The following is a 20,712-nucleotide window of genomic DNA, read 5'->3' as shown; positions in this document are numbered from 1 at the left end:
GAAAGTTGTATTAATGATTAAGGGAAGAAAAAAGAGAAAAGGGCGGACAGCGGTAGCTACCGACGACTTTTTGAAGTGTCGACATTTTCAATTTAATTTTTTTCTCTTAAAGGGGGAAATAACTATTTTATTTGTAATCGTTATCACATGGCAGGAAAGCAAACTTTGAGAGGTAACACAGCATGGTTTCAGGGTACATAAATGACATTTCGCTCATTATCTTAGCTAGATCATCTTGTAGTAGTCGAGTCTTAAATACAGTGTTGATGAACGACAGATGGCCACTGAACCCATAACACTTGCTAACGGTACTTATTTCGTTTTGGAGGGGTTGATCAGCCTGCATTTGGGATTACGGTCCTTAAGTGTAATATATGGGCAGGGGAGTCGCCTAGCAAGCCAGTCCATGCGATACTCTGTATTAAGGCGGGTAGCTAGCTCCTTTGTTTCTGTGTTTATGGCATTGTAAGTAGAATTATGGGTTATATTGTATGTTTTGGAGATGGCGCCTGTGAGGAGTCTTGAGGCTCACGTTACGGAGCATTATTCTATAAATAATGTTTGATATTTTATCAAGTGTATTTAAATATCTAGAATATCCTTGTGAGCTATACGCAATTCGGTTCTTCGGAGACTGATTACCCAGTATTTGAGATAACAAGAATAATCAGGCTTGTCATCTTTAAGATAAATGTTTGTTGGGGGAGTGACTAAATAAGCTTTTTTGTAGAATATTTTGTCACATCCATGTCACTTATTACACACCGCTTATTAAAGGTCACAATGCTAATTAGGGGAGCGGCGATTTATTTAGCTTCTATCTGTAAGAGATTCTATATTTTGGGACCAGACTTACCCCTTGTGTGTATGTGTGTGTGTGTGTGTGTGTGTGTGTGTGTGCGTGTGTAGGAAGGGGGGGTTAAATATTAATTTTATAAGATAACGTTATGCTGCATGTCTTTTTCTTCAACGTATAAACGTTTGATGCTTTCTCCAACAATACAACTTTTTTTTACAAAACAGTAATCCACGTAAGGATTAATTTTTGTATAAAGCTTTTTAATCCGTTCAAAAGATTTCCTGGTGGTACCAGTTCATTGCCTGTTTTCAAGTAGCGATGGTTTTTAGTCCTCTATTTTTAAGTTCAACCCCCTTGTCTGGATAAGTTTTAGATATGCATGTGGTGAAATTATTTGTGTTATATGGACTGTTAGATATGTAATTCGTCTGACGTTCCGTGTGTCATGTGGTTCGTCTGAGTTCATTGTTTCATTGTTGTTGTCTTGTGGGACTGTCGTAGTAAAAGGTCATTGATATATATATGGCGGACATGACTTTTGTTTATTCATAACGAACATTGGGTGAGTGCGTTCTTTGTATGTAATTGAACAATAAATGTAATATTTAAATTGTATAACTCGTTGTGTTATCTCTGCGAGTCACCCGAGGGAAACATAACAATTTGCCTCGTAAATTGTGCTTAACAAAGCACTTCCTCGTTCTACCTGTATTATGTTAACTAACTTTCTGAAAGCCAGAGACACAAAAAATTTTACATTTCTTCATGCGAGACTCTAAACTGTGCCGTAGAGATTTCATCAGTCTCTATCCCTTTTAGTTCATTACATCCAAAAGTCGTTTACTTCGACTAGCCGACAAGGAAATCTACAATATAAAAGTCAATGTTATGCTCTGTTTTCCTAGAATTTGGGGGTTGCAGATAAACTGTGTTCAACTGAGGGGCTTTTCACTTTATTTTCATTTCTTTGATCCATTTTTCTGATATATCAGATTCAACGAGAATAAAATTTGGTTATACGAGACTACAATGTATGTTTTGCAGTTAGACTCACACACACATAGTTATAGTAAGAACAGACCTTTATTAAATGTGTCTATAACTAATTCTTGCTAATTGCTATCTCTCATTGTTTTACTTTATTAAATAATTATTATTATAATTCAATTACCATTGTAAGTATATAAAGATATAGAATTTAACTGGTTGGTATCTTGATTGCTTTAATTGTCTCCATTTCAGACTTGTGACGATTTTAACTACCTAAAAAGCAATATGGAAGTGACGACTAACCAGAGCTACGATTACGATTTCGAATACGAATACGAATACGAAGTTTTCCGAAATGATGCCTTTGGACGGTTGAACATATTCATGTGTATATCGATTATCATAGTTGTCCTGTTCGACATATTTCTAATAGTCGCCGTTTTCCTAGATCGTAAATCTCATGGGAAAACGCGCTCTTTGTCACTACTGAACTATTTTCTGAACTATGCTCTCGTTGCTTTGTTTGCTTATTTCCAGAGTTTGCATGTCTTTATAGTTCGAGATTTGCCAAAATCTCATTGCCTATTCATCGTTATATTAGCTTACACGGTTAACGAAGGTGATAAGTATTTCCTTATACCTCTTTGCTGCGAGTTTATCGTGAAGTATTTTAGGCCAAGCAGATACGAAAATCAAATTTTCCTAATTATCCAATCCGTATTGATAGGAATTTTGTGGGTCTTTATTAGTATCAAAACTTTGGTAATCATTCTAGCTTTTTCACACCAACCTTCAAATGGCTGCTATGTTTCCTACTATAACAGTGCCATTGTTGCTCAGTTTGTAATAAGTATTCTGTTGTTGATTGCAATGTTAGTCTTTATAGGCTTCCTGATCTACATTGCCATCAAGAGTAAAGAACAAGAGATGATGAAATCACAAGTGATAACTTTGATTATTATTACAATAGTGACTGTAATTTTATACTTTCTAAACAATATGATTGTTGCTGGGTTTGTGGGACTAATGCATGCTAATTTTTTTGTCATTGATCGGGTTACAAATATTGTCATCTTCCTGCTTTTACCGTTTCTGTGGCTTTTCGATGCCACTATAAGACAAAGTATTCGGAATTTATGTTCAAGGAAATATACAAAATCTAACGGTCATCCCTCGCACGAGTTAACTGAAATAAATTAATCTTATAAAGTGATATTAAACTAACATTATATCCTTTGATATAGTAGGGTAAATCTGTTCAGCAATACATTATAAGGATTGTATGTATGTCTGTATGTACGTATGTATGTATGTCTGCACGTGTATATGTGTGTTTGTATGCACGCATATATGTATGTGTGCATGTCTATGTGTATATTTGTGCGTATATATATACGTACACTTACATACATCCAGACATATATATATATATATATGAAAACCAGTGGATAGATTCCACTGAAATTAGATAAATAACCTTCGAACAGATAGTCAGCAGCGCCGCCTGGCTAGGGCTTGGCTGCTCTGCATTGACAAGGGGCAACACCCTGAAACTAGTCTGCAGATGCCAAACCAGCAGGGGGACGCTGCTGACCTCCCCTGTTCGAAGGTTATAAAGGACACAGGTTTCGTGTGTCACATAGCTAGCTAGAGGCGATGGCTGCTTGGAGCTAATTCACGGCAGCTTTCGTCCTAATTTTGGGACTGCCATGTTGGCTTGGCGATAACTATTAATTTCCAGTACCGCTGCCGTAGTCTCCTTTAGAGAGACTTAGAAATATTAATAACTCTCTCTCTCTCTCTCTCTCTCTCTATATATATATATATATATATATATATATATATATATATATATATATATATATATATATATATATATATATATATATATATATATATATATATACATATACATTTATATACGTATGTATACATATACATATATATATATACATATCTATACATATATATATATTATATATGCATACATACATACGTACATACATACATATATATATATACATGCACGCACATACCTATATATATGTATATTACAAATTAAAAGGGTAAAGGTTTATCAATTTATTAACTTATTAATAAATCAACAATTAATAATTTTTACCAAGCCCTTCGGTATGTAAACACCATTATCGGTGGAGAACTTATTTAAAAGTTCATATACATTTACATTTATAAACATAATTAAGGGATCAGCAAACATTTGCTTCACCACAAACCGAAGTTCATATATATATATATATATATATATATATATATATATATATATATATATGTGTGTGTAAATATATAAAAAACAAAAAGATGAAGAGAGCAAAGGTAAGGTTGAAGAATTTTATGGATAGAGTCTTACAGCTGTTTCTGGGAAGATCCAGTACTTCCCTTCATCGGAGACAGAAAAAATAAAGTAATCTATTATTATATCCATAGGCGGATATTTTTAGTATGAAGTGGTAAAGAGTGTGATGTGCTGAAAAAAGAGAGAACAGTACTTGAAGTGTAGTTTCATTCCAGTGGTAAATACCCGTGTAGAAATTCGTGCAAAGTAATCCTTGTGTGAATAATCCGGAAGTTTATGTTGGAACATCCATCTTTCACTATCTTTTTGAATATGATTATTTCCTTTCGATCATCTCACCACATATGTACCACCAAATCTATTTCTCATATTCTCAATTTCACAAGAACACCACCTACACAAACAGACTACGTCACCTCTTTCAATCCCTTTCCACCGTCTATAAATTTTAGGCAGCATCCTAAAATATGATACTACTAACTACCTTTCCCACCCATCCCTCTCCTTTATCTCTGTCCTTGGTTTATCACTCATACCCCCACCACCTATATACTACACACACGCATTCCTTCCTACTCACTAGACCTTTTAATTTCATCCCCCTATTCCTCCTTCACTCTATATGCTCTTCCCCTCTACCCTGTTAAGACCAACTGACCATAAATATATCGCTACCATCCTCCACCTCTATCTCTCCTCTATCCCCTTTCACATTCTATCTTCTTGACTTGACCTAACTACCGCTAACTTTTTATTTGACTTGGGCATTCAAGTAAACAAGCAAAAATCTATCGCAATATGGAATATATATACCTCTGCTATATATGCTATATCAACTCTCGTTCCAACATAAATTTCCGGATTATTCATACAAGGATTACTTTGCACGAATTTCTACACGGATATTTACCACTGGAATGAAACTACACTTCAAGTACTGTTCTCTCTTTTTTCAGCACATCACACTCTTTACCACTTCATACTAAAAATATCCGCCTATGGATATAATAATAGATTACTTTATTTTTTCTGTCTCCGATGAAGGGAAGTACTGGATCTTCCCAGAAACAGCTGTAAGACTCTATCCATAAAATTCTTCAACATTACCTTTGCTCTCTTTATCTTTTTGTTTTTATATATTTACATATACACACGCTAATACACGACTTATAATCCCCAATCCTGTTCATACAACGACTGGGGCAAACTAATCGGTATACAGCACTTACTCGGTATTACCTGTATCCTCCGGGGTTTGGTTAAATCCAATACCCTCCTCAAACTTATATATATATATATATATATATATATATATATATATATATATAGGTAAAAGCCGAATTCCCTGTCTCTGCACCCGCGACTAAGTTTTACTCATTTTCTTGCATGTCACAAAATACCAAATGCGACAAAATACCAAATATATTATTATTTCCATCTATAATCCCTTACGTTAGCGAGTTTCCAATTTATTCTCTATTGCATGTAGCCCAGAATTGGAATTGATTAAACCCTCATATAACAAACATTATTATTCACTGTTCTTTGGGAGAAATAATGGTCAATGCGAATACAAAGAAAGAATTAATTAATTTAAATATAAGACAATTTACTTAGAAGACTGTGGAACTGGCTTAATTTTTATGTTGTTAGATTCATGCTTTTCTCGGTATCATAGTCAATACAAATGAGATGAATTGATTTCATTCTAGAATCTTCCCAATTCGTTTCCGTTCCTGGAAATATCATAAACATGCATAACACGGATCAATGTAACAGTTTCAAATTTGAGAAACTCGAACTTTAAGAAGCACAAAATAAACATATATACCTTAACTCCCTGCCGTATCTAATACGCTAAAATATACTTGCATACCTAAACTCTTTTTAGAATGCAGACATTAACTCACAGTCAACACTTGCTTAACTAAAATAGTTGCTTGTTTATTGACGCTCACCCAACAAGAAATCTATTTTGTGATTAGGTACATTTGGAATACACAACACTCAATGTATGTTTCTATCTTCGTCCTCATCTTTGTATATATAGTTATGTCCAAAACCTTAGGATTTATCAGGCCAGTTCCTTGCATTTCTAGACGGATGCGACTAGATCGCAACATTCTACCTGAATGTGACACTTACCCATCGCAGCGTTACTCATTTACTGAGTGAACTGGAGCGAGGTGAAATGAAGTTTTTGTTGAAGAACGCAGCGCACCGTCCGTTCCGGGAGTCGAAACCACGACCTGACGATCGTAAATGCAAGCCTCCCCCATTAACTACTATGTTGTTTCACTTCCTCCACTGCAAACACATATAATTTTCCAACCTGAATTTCTAACATTATTTACATTATTTACATTATTTACATTTGACAGATATTTGTCCTTATCTTGTTTGTTGTTAACACAATGTTTCAGCTAACATACCCTCCAGCCGTCATCAGGTGTCTTGAGGAAATTTCGAACCTGGGTTCTCATCCCTAAGGTATTTTTTAATGTTATTATTATTATTATTATTATTATTATTATTATTATTATTATTATTATTATTATTATTATTACCACTACGCCATATGCCCACGGGCATATATACAGGTATGTGCGTGCATGTATATATATATATATATATATATTATTTTGTTGAAAAGAGTTCCAACACTGTCTGTTTTTTATGTTTTATTTATATTCCCGCAGAACCAATGTGAGGTATAGAATATGGAATATACAATATATAATATAATATATACAATATATAATATAATATACAATATATAATATAAAATAAAATAAAATAAAATAAAAATGGATGGCACCATGAAAGAAAGTATTGAATGTAGATGAAATATTGAGTGTTCAATATAAAGGATCAAATATATAAATATAAATATATAAAGGCGACTCGAGTTTCAGGGCTATTTCCCTTCGTCATGGCCAGTATGACAGACTTTAACAGACTGTTAAAGTCTGTCATACCGGCCATGACGAAGGGAAATAGCCCTGAAACTCGAGTCGCCTTTATATATTTATATTTATATATTTGATCCTTTATATTGAACACTCAATATTTCATTTACATTCAATACTTTCTTTCATGGTGCCATCCATTTTTATTTTATTTTATTTTATATTATATATTGTATATTATATTATATATTGTATATGTTATATTATATATTGTATATTCCATATTCTATACCCCACATTAGTTCTGCAGGAATATAAATAAAACATAAAAAACAGACAGTGTTGGAACTCTTTTAAACAAAATAATATATTCCTCTATACACAATCATACAACAAAACCACCTTTTTTGTATTTATTTTTACTCGCATATATATATATATATATATATATATATATATATATATATATATATATATATATATATATATATATATATATATATATATATATATATATATATATATATATATATATATATATATATATATATATATATATATATATATATATATATATATATATATATATATATATATATATATATATATATATATATATATATATATATATATATATATATATATATATATATATATATATATATATATATATATATATATATATATATATATATATACATACACGGGAATATGGCGTAGTGGTTAAGAGCGCGGGCTACTAACCCCATGGTTCCGAGTTCGATTCCAGGCAGTGTCCTGAATTATAATAATAATAATAATAATAATAATAATAATAATAATAACAATAATAACAACAACAACATTGAAAAATACCTTAGGAATGAGAACCCAGGTTCGAAACTTCCCCAAGACACCTGATGACGGCTGGAGAGTATATCAGCCGAAATGTTGTTAACAACAAACAAGGTGAGGACAAAAATCCGTCAAATGTAAATAATGTAAATAATGTGAATAATGTATATAATTCGTCATCTCTTAAATATAGAACTTCATTTCTAACTTACCTACAAGCTCATTAATATCCGCTAGCACTAGTGTATTACAACATCTACTGACACCGCCCTGTGTGTCTTATTACTCCTTCAGTTATAGTTACCATCTGATCCCAACTCCATAACTAATGTCAAAATAGTACTTTATACACGTGAACATAAATTTCCTGCTTCTCTATCTGCCGGCGACACAAACTCTTTCAAATAATTCATGTCTTCTAACCTTAAGATTTCTGAGAAGCAAATTCACACCCACGCACTCAGCTCCACCCCTATATTTCCGAACACTTGTAAAGTTAAGCAAGTCAATTTTTTTTACCCTGACTAAAAACCTGCTTTCTTCAATTTGCATTTAAAACTTATTTTTCCTTTCAAACTCTAATAATCGAAAGAATATCACCACTAATCTAATCTGTTTGTTAATGTCATTTGCTCGTATAAGAGGAGACACTGTACACTATTCATATGAAGTGTATAAGTGTGTATGTAGGTACCCTTATCAATGTTCTTAGAGTAACTTTTCTGTCATTTCAAAATCAGCCGTACGTGAAATTCCAACAGATTAAACCAGTTTCCTTTCAAAGTTTCTAAATACTTCTGCTGAAACTAATAGTTTGTACTTAACAAACTAGCCCTTTACTTTCGATTTCTAATTTTTATTTCTTTTTACCTTTTTTTTTTTTTCGCCATACTTTTCATTTTCTTTGTTTATTTACGAATATACTCATTTTTAGTTTGTTTAATTAAAAACCTACGAAATGTTTAACCTTTTTTTAATTTTAATTTGGAAGTAAATCATTTTTGAAATGCAAAATGTTGAAACTGTTTTTCTTACTTTACTTTTTTATTTTAATATTTTATCATCTTCTTTTAAATATATTGCATTTTTTATTACATTATTTCTCTGACACCGTATTTATCTACGGTCATGGCTTCCTTAAAGCAATCCACACAGTCATCTGCAGAACACGTTTAATGTCTGTGAATATATATGAGGCGATATGCTAATTGTAGCAGAGCTGACATTTTAACCTGCAATGAAATGCTTTGAAAAGTAGGTCAATAGTCATAACATAATACAATTATGTATATGTATATAGATACATATATAGTAAGATGAAGATCCAAGTAAAATCAGATACTTGAAAATGTATGCCACCAGGTAGGACTAGGTAATGTCTGCGGTTCCGGCCAGTGGTTGGTGATAGTCGAATTATCAGATAGGATATTTCGGTTGTATACACAGAGAAAACCAAACAAATGAGTATTTAGCGTCTAAGGGGCTGGTCCAAATCACGCGTTGCTTTGAATAGTACGTTGTTGGTATATACTAGGGTGTCCGACAAGTCGTAAATTCTCTTGGTGTATTATAAATCAAATGACTGATAACACGCGATGGATTATTGTCAGCCCATTACAGTTGTTTCTTGCGTTTCTTTTTAATAGAAGAATGAGAACATTACTGCATTGTAAAAGATAAATAACTTTACAAAACAAAAGAATATCCCAAGAATACAGCAGGGACGGGGCTAGAGTCTGTCGAGGCCAACTACGAAATGGGAGAATGACCAACTATATTGGCCTTTTAGGTTAAGAATATAGTTCATGAAAGTATATGATAAGATCAGTGACTCGGGCGAGGAGGAATCTGTTAGGCTACATCATAGGTAGAATGGAGTGGAGTGTAGGAGATAATTTATTATAGTAGGCTTAGAGCGGTAGGAAGTAAAGAGAGGTCATAAAATAATTAAGGATAAGGGAAAAAAGAAATGATAAATAAATCAAACGTAAGGGATAAGGAATTTAAAAAAAAAACAAACTAAAAGCATACAAGCCAATCAAGTATAGGTCGGGGCGTAGGAATCTCTAGCTAATGGTAAATGACCAGGGGAGGGTGCAGGGGTTCGCAGAAACTTGGGGGTATTCAGTGGATATTGGTTGAAAGTAGGGTGGAGTACGAAGGCCATCAAATATAAGATTTAACTTTATGGAATTGATGTTATAGTAGAGTGTTGCCTGTCAATAAGGAGTTTAAAGAAGGGTGAGGTTATATAATGAACTACATCTAGTACGGAGTTAAAGAAAGTAGCAGATCGGATATGCCGTGAAGCCGGTAGTAGGGAGTAGTCTAATAATTAACAATATGGAATGTTAAACGGGTGGCGATGATACCAAAATTGGATGGTATAATCACCATTGTGTGAAGCAGGTGAAGCAACTCGAGACAATAGTCGCGAGTAAGAGGTTTGGATAGTGTGTTCTATCTACTATATAACAAAGCGTTGCTCAGAAAACTGTGTTGGTGTAAGGAGTACATAACTAGTAGAGATGGAAAAAGAACCGGCTAGGGTGTACAGGCTGCTACTAGCTGTTAAGTTTCATTGTCATCGCTATTGCATAATACCAGGTACAGCACAGATAGAATGATTACTTCCTTCAATATAGCCTACCATGCAAGTATAGTAAGGGCGGTTAAAAGGTATTGGTAAAGGGAAAACGAGACTAGGAGGACTCAGAAACGAATGGGTAGATCGATAGGCCTCTTACCGCGACTATTGTCTACAGAGACTACTCAATCCTATTTGGTGCATACCTTTTCAAGTACCTGATTTTACCTGAATCCTTATTTTACTATTTATCTGATACGTCTCACAACCAATATAACGACGCTCACAGTACTTGAATTTTCAGCGAAACGAGTAAGATCTTAGTCAATTTTTCAATGAAGGATATCCCCATCCACAGCCAGACTTGTACATGGGCCTACTAATACATAGAACCAATGAATTTGTGCGTAGAATAAGATGGAAGGCATACCATAGGGAACTTAAGTATAAAGCAAAAACTATTACCTACAGAGAATGTCACAACGACAGCAAATTGAATAGGATATTCGATAGGAGAAAAAAATCACTACCCAATCACTGCTAGAAGGATTCGAAAATGACATCTTCAAGATGATTTATAATGTCAAATGTAGGAACCACCCCTTTAGAAATAGCCCATACCAAAAAACTCAGGGAATTTACCAAAAGCCTAAAATTCGAACCTAGATTGATTGTACCGTCAGACAAAACTGGAAACTTATACAAGATAGATTATAACACATATAGAACCCTCATACTCAAGGAGCTAAAGGCTAAGTACAAAGTTACGAACGACAGAACCTTAAAAACGATTAACTTGAAGGTGGAGAAAATCATGGAGCACCTTAATCTATCTGATAGAACTGGACCCATCACACCCTGCGAACCTCGGATTACTCTGAAAGACCACGAAGAATGCTTCCACGATAAACCTTCTGCTAGACACACTTGCCCAACCAGATCGGATATCAGTCGGCTTAATAAGATCATACCTGAACTTACTCCTAAAATTAGACTTTATTAAAATTTATGGTCTAGCATCAAGGATGTATTAACCTGGTTTACATCATTACAGAATAGAAGCTAGTACTTGTTCCTTCAATTTGATACTAATGCATACTATTCGAGTATATCCCCCATACGCCTAAATAAAACCCTAAATTTTGCTAGAAATGCCACACCCATTGCTAAAGATAAGATTGAAATTATTTTATCAACTAGAAGAACTTTAATCGAATTTGAAGATAAACTATGGACGAAAAGCAATACCCCTGACAATTATGGTATAGCCAAAGGGTCGACTGACTCGGCACAGGTTACCGACATTGTACGAATCTACCTTTTGAATTGGGCGGCTAATGAACTCCCGGATCTTCGTGGTGGTCTATATAGGGACGACGTTTTCTTTGTCATACCCACTAATAGCAAATATCTACTTGAAAGAACTCGCAAAAATTTAGGAAATTCTTCCGTAACTTTAACCTCGAATTAACTTTTGAACTAGGGACTAATGTTGTTAACTTCTTAGATGTCTCATTAAACCTAAAATCAGGACTATACTCTCCCTACAGAAGCTAGATGAAGTCACTAGATATGTGAGCAAATTCTTCAATCACCCACCTGTTGTGTTATTAAATCTTTTTAATAATTAATAATAATAACAATAATAATAATAATAATAACAATAAATGCCTTGATGCAATACAGGCAATGGCTCTCATAGCTTTTGATATTAACCGAGTGGAAGCGTTATCATGTATATTGTTTTGTCTTGGTATAAAAGATGGGCCACAACAAAAATTCTGCTCAATACCACAGATTTGCTTGTAAGGTGCTTGACCTTAACAAGTTGAGCATTTCCTTAGTGGCTGACGATATGTGATTCTCTGATCATGAGCAGAAGTAGTGGGGGAGCATCATGGCCATGTGTTGAGCGGAATTCTTTGGGGTTTGGATAATTCACCTCTGGAAACATGGCTGTTTTGTTCATCATCCTTAAACAAACCTTATTCAGGGAATTTTTGAGCGGGATGGGCTACTCGACCTGAAGAAAATTCTAACTGGGCCCCACCTGCAAGGTCACGCGCTGTTTATCTTCAGATGAGATCACCATGTCACGCACATATGGTTGTGATGCATGTGCCTGGTGTACCCTTATCAGAAGGGTAGTCAAGGTGAGTATAATGGGCTTTGTATACTTTACTCCAGTGTCACTTTCATGGCATGCGCTGCTCCCTCACTTAATAATAATAATAATAATAATAATAATAATAATAATAATAATAATAATAATAATAATAATAATAATAATAATAATAATAATAAGTTTGACTGGGTAGTCCATGCTGTCCGAGAATATGCACCACAAGTAAAGGCTAACAGGGCAATTAATAACTATGTTACAAATATGGACTGCGACCATATCGGCAACAAGGCAAATAAAAATGAAGATAAAGATAAAAACAAAAGTTCTTCACTCAAACCCAAATCTAATTATGGGGATAGGAAGCATAGAGTATACAAAGGTAAAAACAGGAAGAAACGTGATGTAGCATGGTTTTAACCCTCCCTTCAATTATGTAATAGATACTAATATAAGTAGAAAATTATTTAGTATACTAAAACGCAACTTCTCCCCCGCCACACACACAGCTCACACAAGTATTACCGAATATTCTCCCGTAGAAATGTTAGGGTTTCCTATTCAACACTTCCGAATCTAGATGCAATCATACCTGTCCTGAATAAGAAACAGCACCGCTCCCAATAAAAGTCGCAGTAGGAAAAACAGTAATAATGATAAAAATATTAATATTCCTACTGTCACCACTATCTCTACCGACACTAATACTGTAAACAACAATACCAACAGCGAGTTAGTAATGTCAGTCTGTAGAGATATTATGATACTGACAACAGTCAGCCCACCACAAGTAGGTATTAGCTGCCATACCATCTTTGCTGCAACTACCAATAGTACCAGCGGTACGGAATCGACTAGCTTCAGCTCACACAATACCGCTCCCCACAACACTCTCTCCAACAACTCTAACAACTGTGCTGGAAACCTTTCCATTATACCACCCATCTTCGACCCTCTCGTGTCACTATCTGAAAGCCAAATCTCTAACGTCAACGCCCAGTACCAAGTCTCCGATCCCGGATTCAGCAACTAATTATAATCGTAATAATATTGATCATAGTAATATAAACCTCAGCATCCACCATGCGAACACCAGTAACTCTCGCGAGCTTGAACTATTACGCAATTATAACGATGGATCACGTGCCCGTAAAGATAAATTTCAAGGTGCAATTGTTTAAACAAAACATCTTGTCCGACTTCTGATCGATGCTTAGCAGAAAATGTGGTTTATAAATGTGATATTGTAACGGAGACCAATATTTATACTCATATCATCTGCTCCGTAAATCTCAAGGGTTGCTTACGCTACCACTAATCATCTTTCAAATTAAGACAAATTAAGACAAAGGGCTAGCAGGGCGTCTCTAGCCACGAAGATTTGGGAGCTCAAGGACGACAATGTTAAATTTGATTTGCGTTGGGACATCATTAGGGTCGCTAAACCCTACTTAAACGATAGATGCGGATGTAGGCTTTGCTGCGTGGAGCTATTTGAAATTTTAAGGAGTTCAAATAGTGAAAATGTACTAAATAATAAACTAGATCTTTAAGGACTTTTATATATATATATATATATATATATATATATATATATATATATATAATATATATATATATATATATATATATATATATATATATATATATATATATATATATATATATATATATATATATATATATATATATATATATATATATATATATATATATATATATATATATATATATATATATATATATATATATATATATATATATATATATATATATATATATATATATATATATATATATATATATATATATTATAATTTGGGGTCTCTAAGCGATACTACCATGCTTGAAATAACAGTCAAGCCTTGACTTTAAAACCACATTAAATGTTCATACAGCCCGAGGAGAAAAGACAAACAGACAAAATAAACTAGAAAAAAAATTACTGGATGATTCCAGATCCAGGATTTCTGGCTCTGCATAAGAAATGCCCTGCCTTCATCAGTGGAATATACTCAGAAAGCACATAAATACAAATATATATATATATATATATATATATATATACATCAATACGAATACTTACATATACGAACGTATATATATATATATATATATATATATATAATAATAATAATAATAATAATAATAATAATAATAATAATAATAATAATAATAATAATAATAATAATAATAATAATAAGGATGAACCCAAAATTACAGGTAAAAACTCAATTAAAATCAATTTATTAAAAATCAAATTAAATTAAGTTTCACAGTATAAAATATATATAAATATATAGTTTTAGGGAAAAGAACCAAGGTTCATGAATTCATCTATGAAAATCCACTGTCACATATAGAAAAAATAATAAGTAAAAGCACAATAAATAAGTATAATATAATACAAAGTAAATATCATAAGATAAAGATAGTAAAATGACTACACGTGTTTCATAACTAATTTTCAAATAGAAAGGAAATTTAAATAGATTAAAATCGATTAAAACTATCAAAAATCAATTCTGTTCAAACATATAGCTAATCTTCAGGTCAAAATACAACAATAATAATAATAAATGAATGTATATATCAACCAACAATAAATAATGTTTAGGCTATGTTATTGGCATTATTCTGCGTCTGAGAATTTTAAATGTCTTCTTTAACTTTTTAAGACATATCAAAGCTTCTGAAAGCAATCTTAGTTTGTTTGTTTATGTTTATCGCAAGATGAATTCAGAACATATAAATATTTTCTTCTCCCTACTTTAATTACGTATAAAATACTGCTCCGTACAAAATAGATCCCTTCACTATATTTATTGGTAAATCCTTGTATCAACAAATATAGAGCGTGAATATCGAAATAAACTTTGGTAATGATATTAACTTAGTTTAAACAAGTAATTTTTACTCCATTAATCCCTTATTTTTTCCGCCTCTGATTTCCATTTCACTTAACAACACAATCTCTCTCTCTTTAGATCAATAGACCATCCATCACCTTTATATATTGTCATATACTTAATATATTACTAGTTCATACAAGCATCATTCTCCTATATATATATAACATGACCTTTACCTTTATCACCACACGTCTATCGTGTGTTTTGTGTGAACATATATGCATGTGTATGTATGTGTGTGTATGTGTATGTATATGTATATATGTATATAAATATATATATATATGTGTGTGTGTGTGTGTGTGTGTGTGTGTGTGTGTGTGTGTATGTGTGTGTGTGTGTGTGTGTGTGTGTGTGTGTGTGTGTGTGTGTGTGTGTGTGTGTTTATATGCATTCATGTCAACACTACATATATAAATACAAGATTATTTCCCCCTTGCGGTCCAATTATACATAAAACACTTTTCTCCCATTTTTAATCTGGTTTTAAATCATTTTATTGACTTCCCATTCTAAATTCTAATTTTCTTCTTTTCCTTCTTTTCTTCCCTCCTTGTCCAACATACTGTCTCGTAGCGTTGCAAATTCCAACGGTTTTTTCAAATAAGATATGTAGCAATTTTCTCCACCCGCAGTTATCATATTCAGTAAAAATGTCTTACGGTTAAGTCGGCTCTTATGAATTTCCCTGAAGAGAAGATTACATCTTTATCAACATCACTCATTCTTTTGGAAGACACCACTTGTAATCTTCGAAACATATGTCGAAAATAAAAGAATTCATTTAACATATGCGTAATACTCCATTTATTAAATACCACAAATTAACAGGGAGTCTCTACCTCGTAAACAGGAGTTACACCACAGTCATTTTGTGATCTTTGCTACCCTGGTATCTATTAACCAATTTCTTTTGTCGGAGTTAATTGTTAACTAAGAGAAAATAAATACATATATATCAATATATATATATATATATATATATATATATATATATATATATATATATATATATATATATATATATATATATATATATATACATACATACATACATACATACATATATGTATGTATGTAGGGAGGTAGGTAGGCAGGTAGGTAGATAGGTAGGTAGGTAGGCTGGCAGACAGGCAGGCAGGCAGGCAGACAGACAGACAGACAGGTAGGTAGGTAGGTAGGTAGGTAGGTAGGTTGGTGGGGTAGGACGGTAGGTATCTATGTGTGTGTGTCTTTCTGTCTACGTTTACCCCCGCCACCACTTGACAACCGGTGTTCGTATGTTTGCATCCCCGAAATCTTTCTCCAACAATACATGCTTTTCTTACAAAAACTAATGCACATAAGGATTAATTTTTACTTAAAGATATTTGAAACCTTGTATGAAGTTTCTTACTGTGTTCAAAAGATCTTCTGGTGGCACCAGTTCATTGCCTGTTTTAGAATAGCGGTGGCTTTTACTCCTACATTGTTAAATTCAACCTTGGAAAAGTTTTTAGATGTGCATATGGTGAAAATATTTGCTTTCTAAATTGTACTTAGTCAAGAACTTTCTCGTTCTACTTGTATTATCTTGACTAATTTCCTGAAAGTCAGAGGCACACCAAACAATTTAGTTTTTAAGCCTGCGCTCGTAAGCGAAGCAAGGTTATTGTAGTCGTTCGTACTGGAAAATGACTGAACGGATTTTTACCAAATTTGGCAGAAATACTCAATTGATTAGTTAAATTTTGGTGTGATTATCTTCAAAATTGGCGGAAGAGTGAATCAAAATGTTTTTTTTTTCTTAGTTACATATGCATAAACGATAAGCAGGGGAAATAAATCTTGATGTCATTTTATTGAAATACGAATTTGTCATAGTATATATTCATTAAATTAAATTTAATTTTATGCTTGTGTGCGCGCAGGATATGCATCGTTCCTCTGGTGCACTTTTTTTTTCATTCTTCATGCGAGACTAGAAATTGTGCCGTAAAAATTTTATCAGTCTCTTCAAGTTATAGTAACACGTCTACAACTCTTGTCAATTAATGTCTCTCAATATTTTACTCTATTAAATAATTATTATAATAATTCAATATCATTGTAAATAATAATTATCATAATTCAATTACCATTGTAAATAATTATTATTATAATTCAACTATCATTGTAAATAATTATTATAATAATTCAATTATCATTGTAAGTGTATAAAGATATAGAATTGACACTCGTTGGTATCTTCATTTCTTTCATTGTCTACATTTCAGAATTGAGACGATTTTAACTATCCAAAAAGCAAGATGGAAGATATTCAAATGACGACTGATTACACCTACAATTACGACTACGACTACAAAGTTTCAGTCTTCGGAAATGATGCAGCTGGACGGTTGAATATATTCTTCTGTATATCTATTATCATAGTTGTCCTGTTCAACCTATTTCTAATGGTCACCATTTTCCTAGATCGTAACACTCATGGGAAAACGCGTTCTTTGTCACTTCTAAACTATATGCTGAATTATGTACTCATTGCTTTAGTAATTTATTTCAAGGGTTTGCATGTCTATATAGTTCGAGATTTGCCAAAATATCACTGCTTATTTATCAACATATTTCTTTATGCTGTTAACGATGGTGATAAGTATTTCATTATACCTCTTTGCTGCGAGTTTATCGTGAAATATTTTAAGCCAAGGAAATATGAAAATCAAATTTTCATAATTATCCAATCCGTGTTGATAGGGATTTTGTGGATATTTAATTGGATAAAAAGTTTGGTATTCTTTCTAGCTTTTTCCAACTTTTCTACAAATAATTGCTTTCTTCTATTTCAAAGTAATGCCGCTATTGCTCAATTTATATTGGCACTTTTGTTGTTGATTACAATCTTAATATTTATAGGCCTGCTTATCTACATTGCCATCAAGGGTAGAGACCAAGAAATGATGAAATCACCATTGATAACTTTGCTAATTATTACTATAGTGACTGTAATTTTGTACCTTGCAAGCTATATTTTTGGTATTGGGATTTTGGGACGAATGCTTTCTAAGTCATTCAACATTCATCGTGTCATAAATGTTGTCGTCTTCCTGCTTTTGCCGTTTCTGTGGCTTTTCGATGCCACTATAAGACAAAGTATTCGAACATTATATTCAAGGAAATATACAAAATCTAACGGTCATCCCTCGCACGAGTTAACTGAAATAAATTAGTCATATAAAACGACATTAAACTAACATTATATTCTTTGATATAGTAGTACACATCTGTAGTGAAACTACCTATCGTCTCTAATACCTATCGCCATTAGATACAAAACTGCTATCGCCATTCTTCTCATTTAAATATAAACAAACGCGAACGTAGGGGAAAACATTAACCTTGTCATCACGTGACTGATCATTATTCGAATCGGCAACTTCTTCGAACCTTTCCCGCCAGAACGCAAACTGGCCAATCACGGCCCCTAATAAGGTCACGTGATAGAGTAAAATTCTGAAGCCATTTGGAGCCCTCTTAACGCTATAAATAGATCAACTCATACCCAATAATTTGTCTCGGTCCAGTTTCTCTTTGAGAACTGTTCCGTGTACCAGACGACAGCAGCAGCAACAAATAGCCAGCGACCACTTCAACAGCTTCGTCCAGCCAACGATGACCACCGCCGTCGCCACATCAGCAACAAGAGTCTACGACTACTAACCAGCACCATCGTCATGACCAACACGATTACTACCAAGCAGCCTCAATCACCACCAGCGTCAACACGACTTACTATGTACACCAAACCAAATCTCCGCGGCACATCTCCCTCTTCGATAAATAAACAGACAAGAGTTCTCAACCAGCGACGAACATCTGTATAACAAGAATCACGGCCCGGCATCGATGCCACGACATCACAACAAGTGATCAGCTCTGCCACACTCAGCCCCCTCACTTTCACATACAGAACTCTTCCTATAGTGTACTAAAGAACTGGTATAATTGCTCACGTGTTATTGACTCTCTTTCTATTTGCTGTAATAACTCACATACACACACATGTATCACTCACATACACACTTTTCTTTGTATGACGGCCTGTCTTTGATTATGTTATTATATGTCGCATTCACACTCTCACACAGACATACATCTTTAACGCTACAATAAATATCTGTTATTCATCTAATACGGTTGTGGTCTTTCATTACTGGTCATCTATGTTATCGTCGCATAACATATCATGTATATCATCCATCGATATATAATTGTGTGTTCGACCGTGTGACACGTTTAAATAAAAGGAGTCCTCTGTTTTTCCATTCGTCACCATTTCTCCCTTTTTGAGTTCGCACGGTCGTCCCTTACACATCTATTCAGCAATGCATTATAAGGATTGTATGTATGTATGTATACATGCATGTACGTATCTGTGCTTGCATGTATGTACGGATGTATTTGTATACATATCTACATATATATATATATATATATATATATACATACATGCATGCACACACATATATACGTATATATGCGCATACATATACACAAATACATATACATACATATGTACCTCCATACACAAGCACACGCACACAAACACACATACACATATGTAGATATAGCTATATACACGCACATACATATATATACATACATATATTTTATTTTTCAATTTCTTCTATTTTTTTTCAGTCATATGACCGCGGCTATGCTGGAGCACCACCTTTTGTCGAAGAAATCGACCCTAAGACTTATTGCCAAACCGCTAAGTTACGGGTACGTAAACTCACCACGATCGGTTGTCTAGCGATGGTTAAGGGACAAACACATACACACACACACATTATTATTATCATTATCTTTGATATTTATTTTGTATTATGTTATACTTATTTATCGTGCATATACTTATTAATTTTTGGATATGTGACTGTGGATTTTCATAGATTAGTTCATGAACTTTGGTTCTTTTCTCTAAAACTATATATTTATATTTTATACTGTGAAACTTAATTTAATTTTAATTTTTAATGAATTGAATTTAATTGAGTTTTTACCTCTAAATTTGGTTTTTTATCCCTAATCCTATTATTATATATATATATATATATATATATATATATATATATATATATATATATATATATATATATATATATATATATATATATATATATATTATAAGGTTTTTAACTTTTAAATTTTCATATTCAAAAGAGACAGAGACTTCAAACTCGATATATCGATTTATTCACCA

At 33.1% G+C, this 20,712-nt stretch overlaps 2 protein-coding genes across 2 annotated transcripts; both read left to right on the top strand.

Annotated features, from left to right (window-relative positions):
- The first annotated feature begins 1,201 nt into the window (after positions 1–1,201).
- On the top strand, positions 1,202–3,596 carry LOC128246974 (uncharacterized). Its single transcript, XM_052974156.2, has 2 exons — positions 1,202–1,361; positions 2,042–3,596. The coding sequence occupies exon 2, from the start codon at positions 2,075–2,077 to the stop codon at positions 2,987–2,989; it is 915 nt and encodes a 304-aa protein (XP_052830116.2). The 5' UTR covers positions 1,202–1,361; positions 2,042–2,074; the 3' UTR covers positions 2,990–3,596.
- LOC149132369 (uncharacterized) lies at positions 2,052–19,638 on the top strand. The gene is made up of 2 exons (XM_052974155.2): positions 2,052–2,177; positions 17,726–19,638. Exon 2 carries the CDS (start codon positions 17,759–17,761, stop codon positions 18,674–18,676), a length of 918 nt encoding a protein of 305 aa, XP_052830115.2. The 5' UTR covers positions 2,052–2,177; positions 17,726–17,758; the 3' UTR covers positions 18,677–19,638.
- The last annotated feature ends 1,074 nt before the right edge of the window (positions 19,639–20,712 follow it).

Source organism: Octopus bimaculoides, chromosome 16 (genome assembly GCF_046866305.1).
Source record: "Octopus bimaculoides isolate indiv1 chromosome 16, ASM4686630v1, whole genome shotgun sequence".
NCBI lineage: Eukaryota > Metazoa > Mollusca > Cephalopoda > Octopoda > Octopodidae > Octopus > Octopus bimaculoides.
This window is presented reverse-complemented; position numbering and strand designations above follow the sequence as displayed.

What these genes read in the sequence shown, in the direction of transcription:
- LOC149132369 (XM_052974155.2), top strand. Translation starts at nt 17,759, where the DNA reads ATGGAAGATATTCAAATGACGACTGATTACACCTACAATTACGACTAC.
- LOC128246974 (XM_052974156.2), top strand. Translation starts at nt 2,075, where the DNA reads ATGGAAGTGACGACTAACCAGAGCTACGATTACGATTTCGAATACGAA.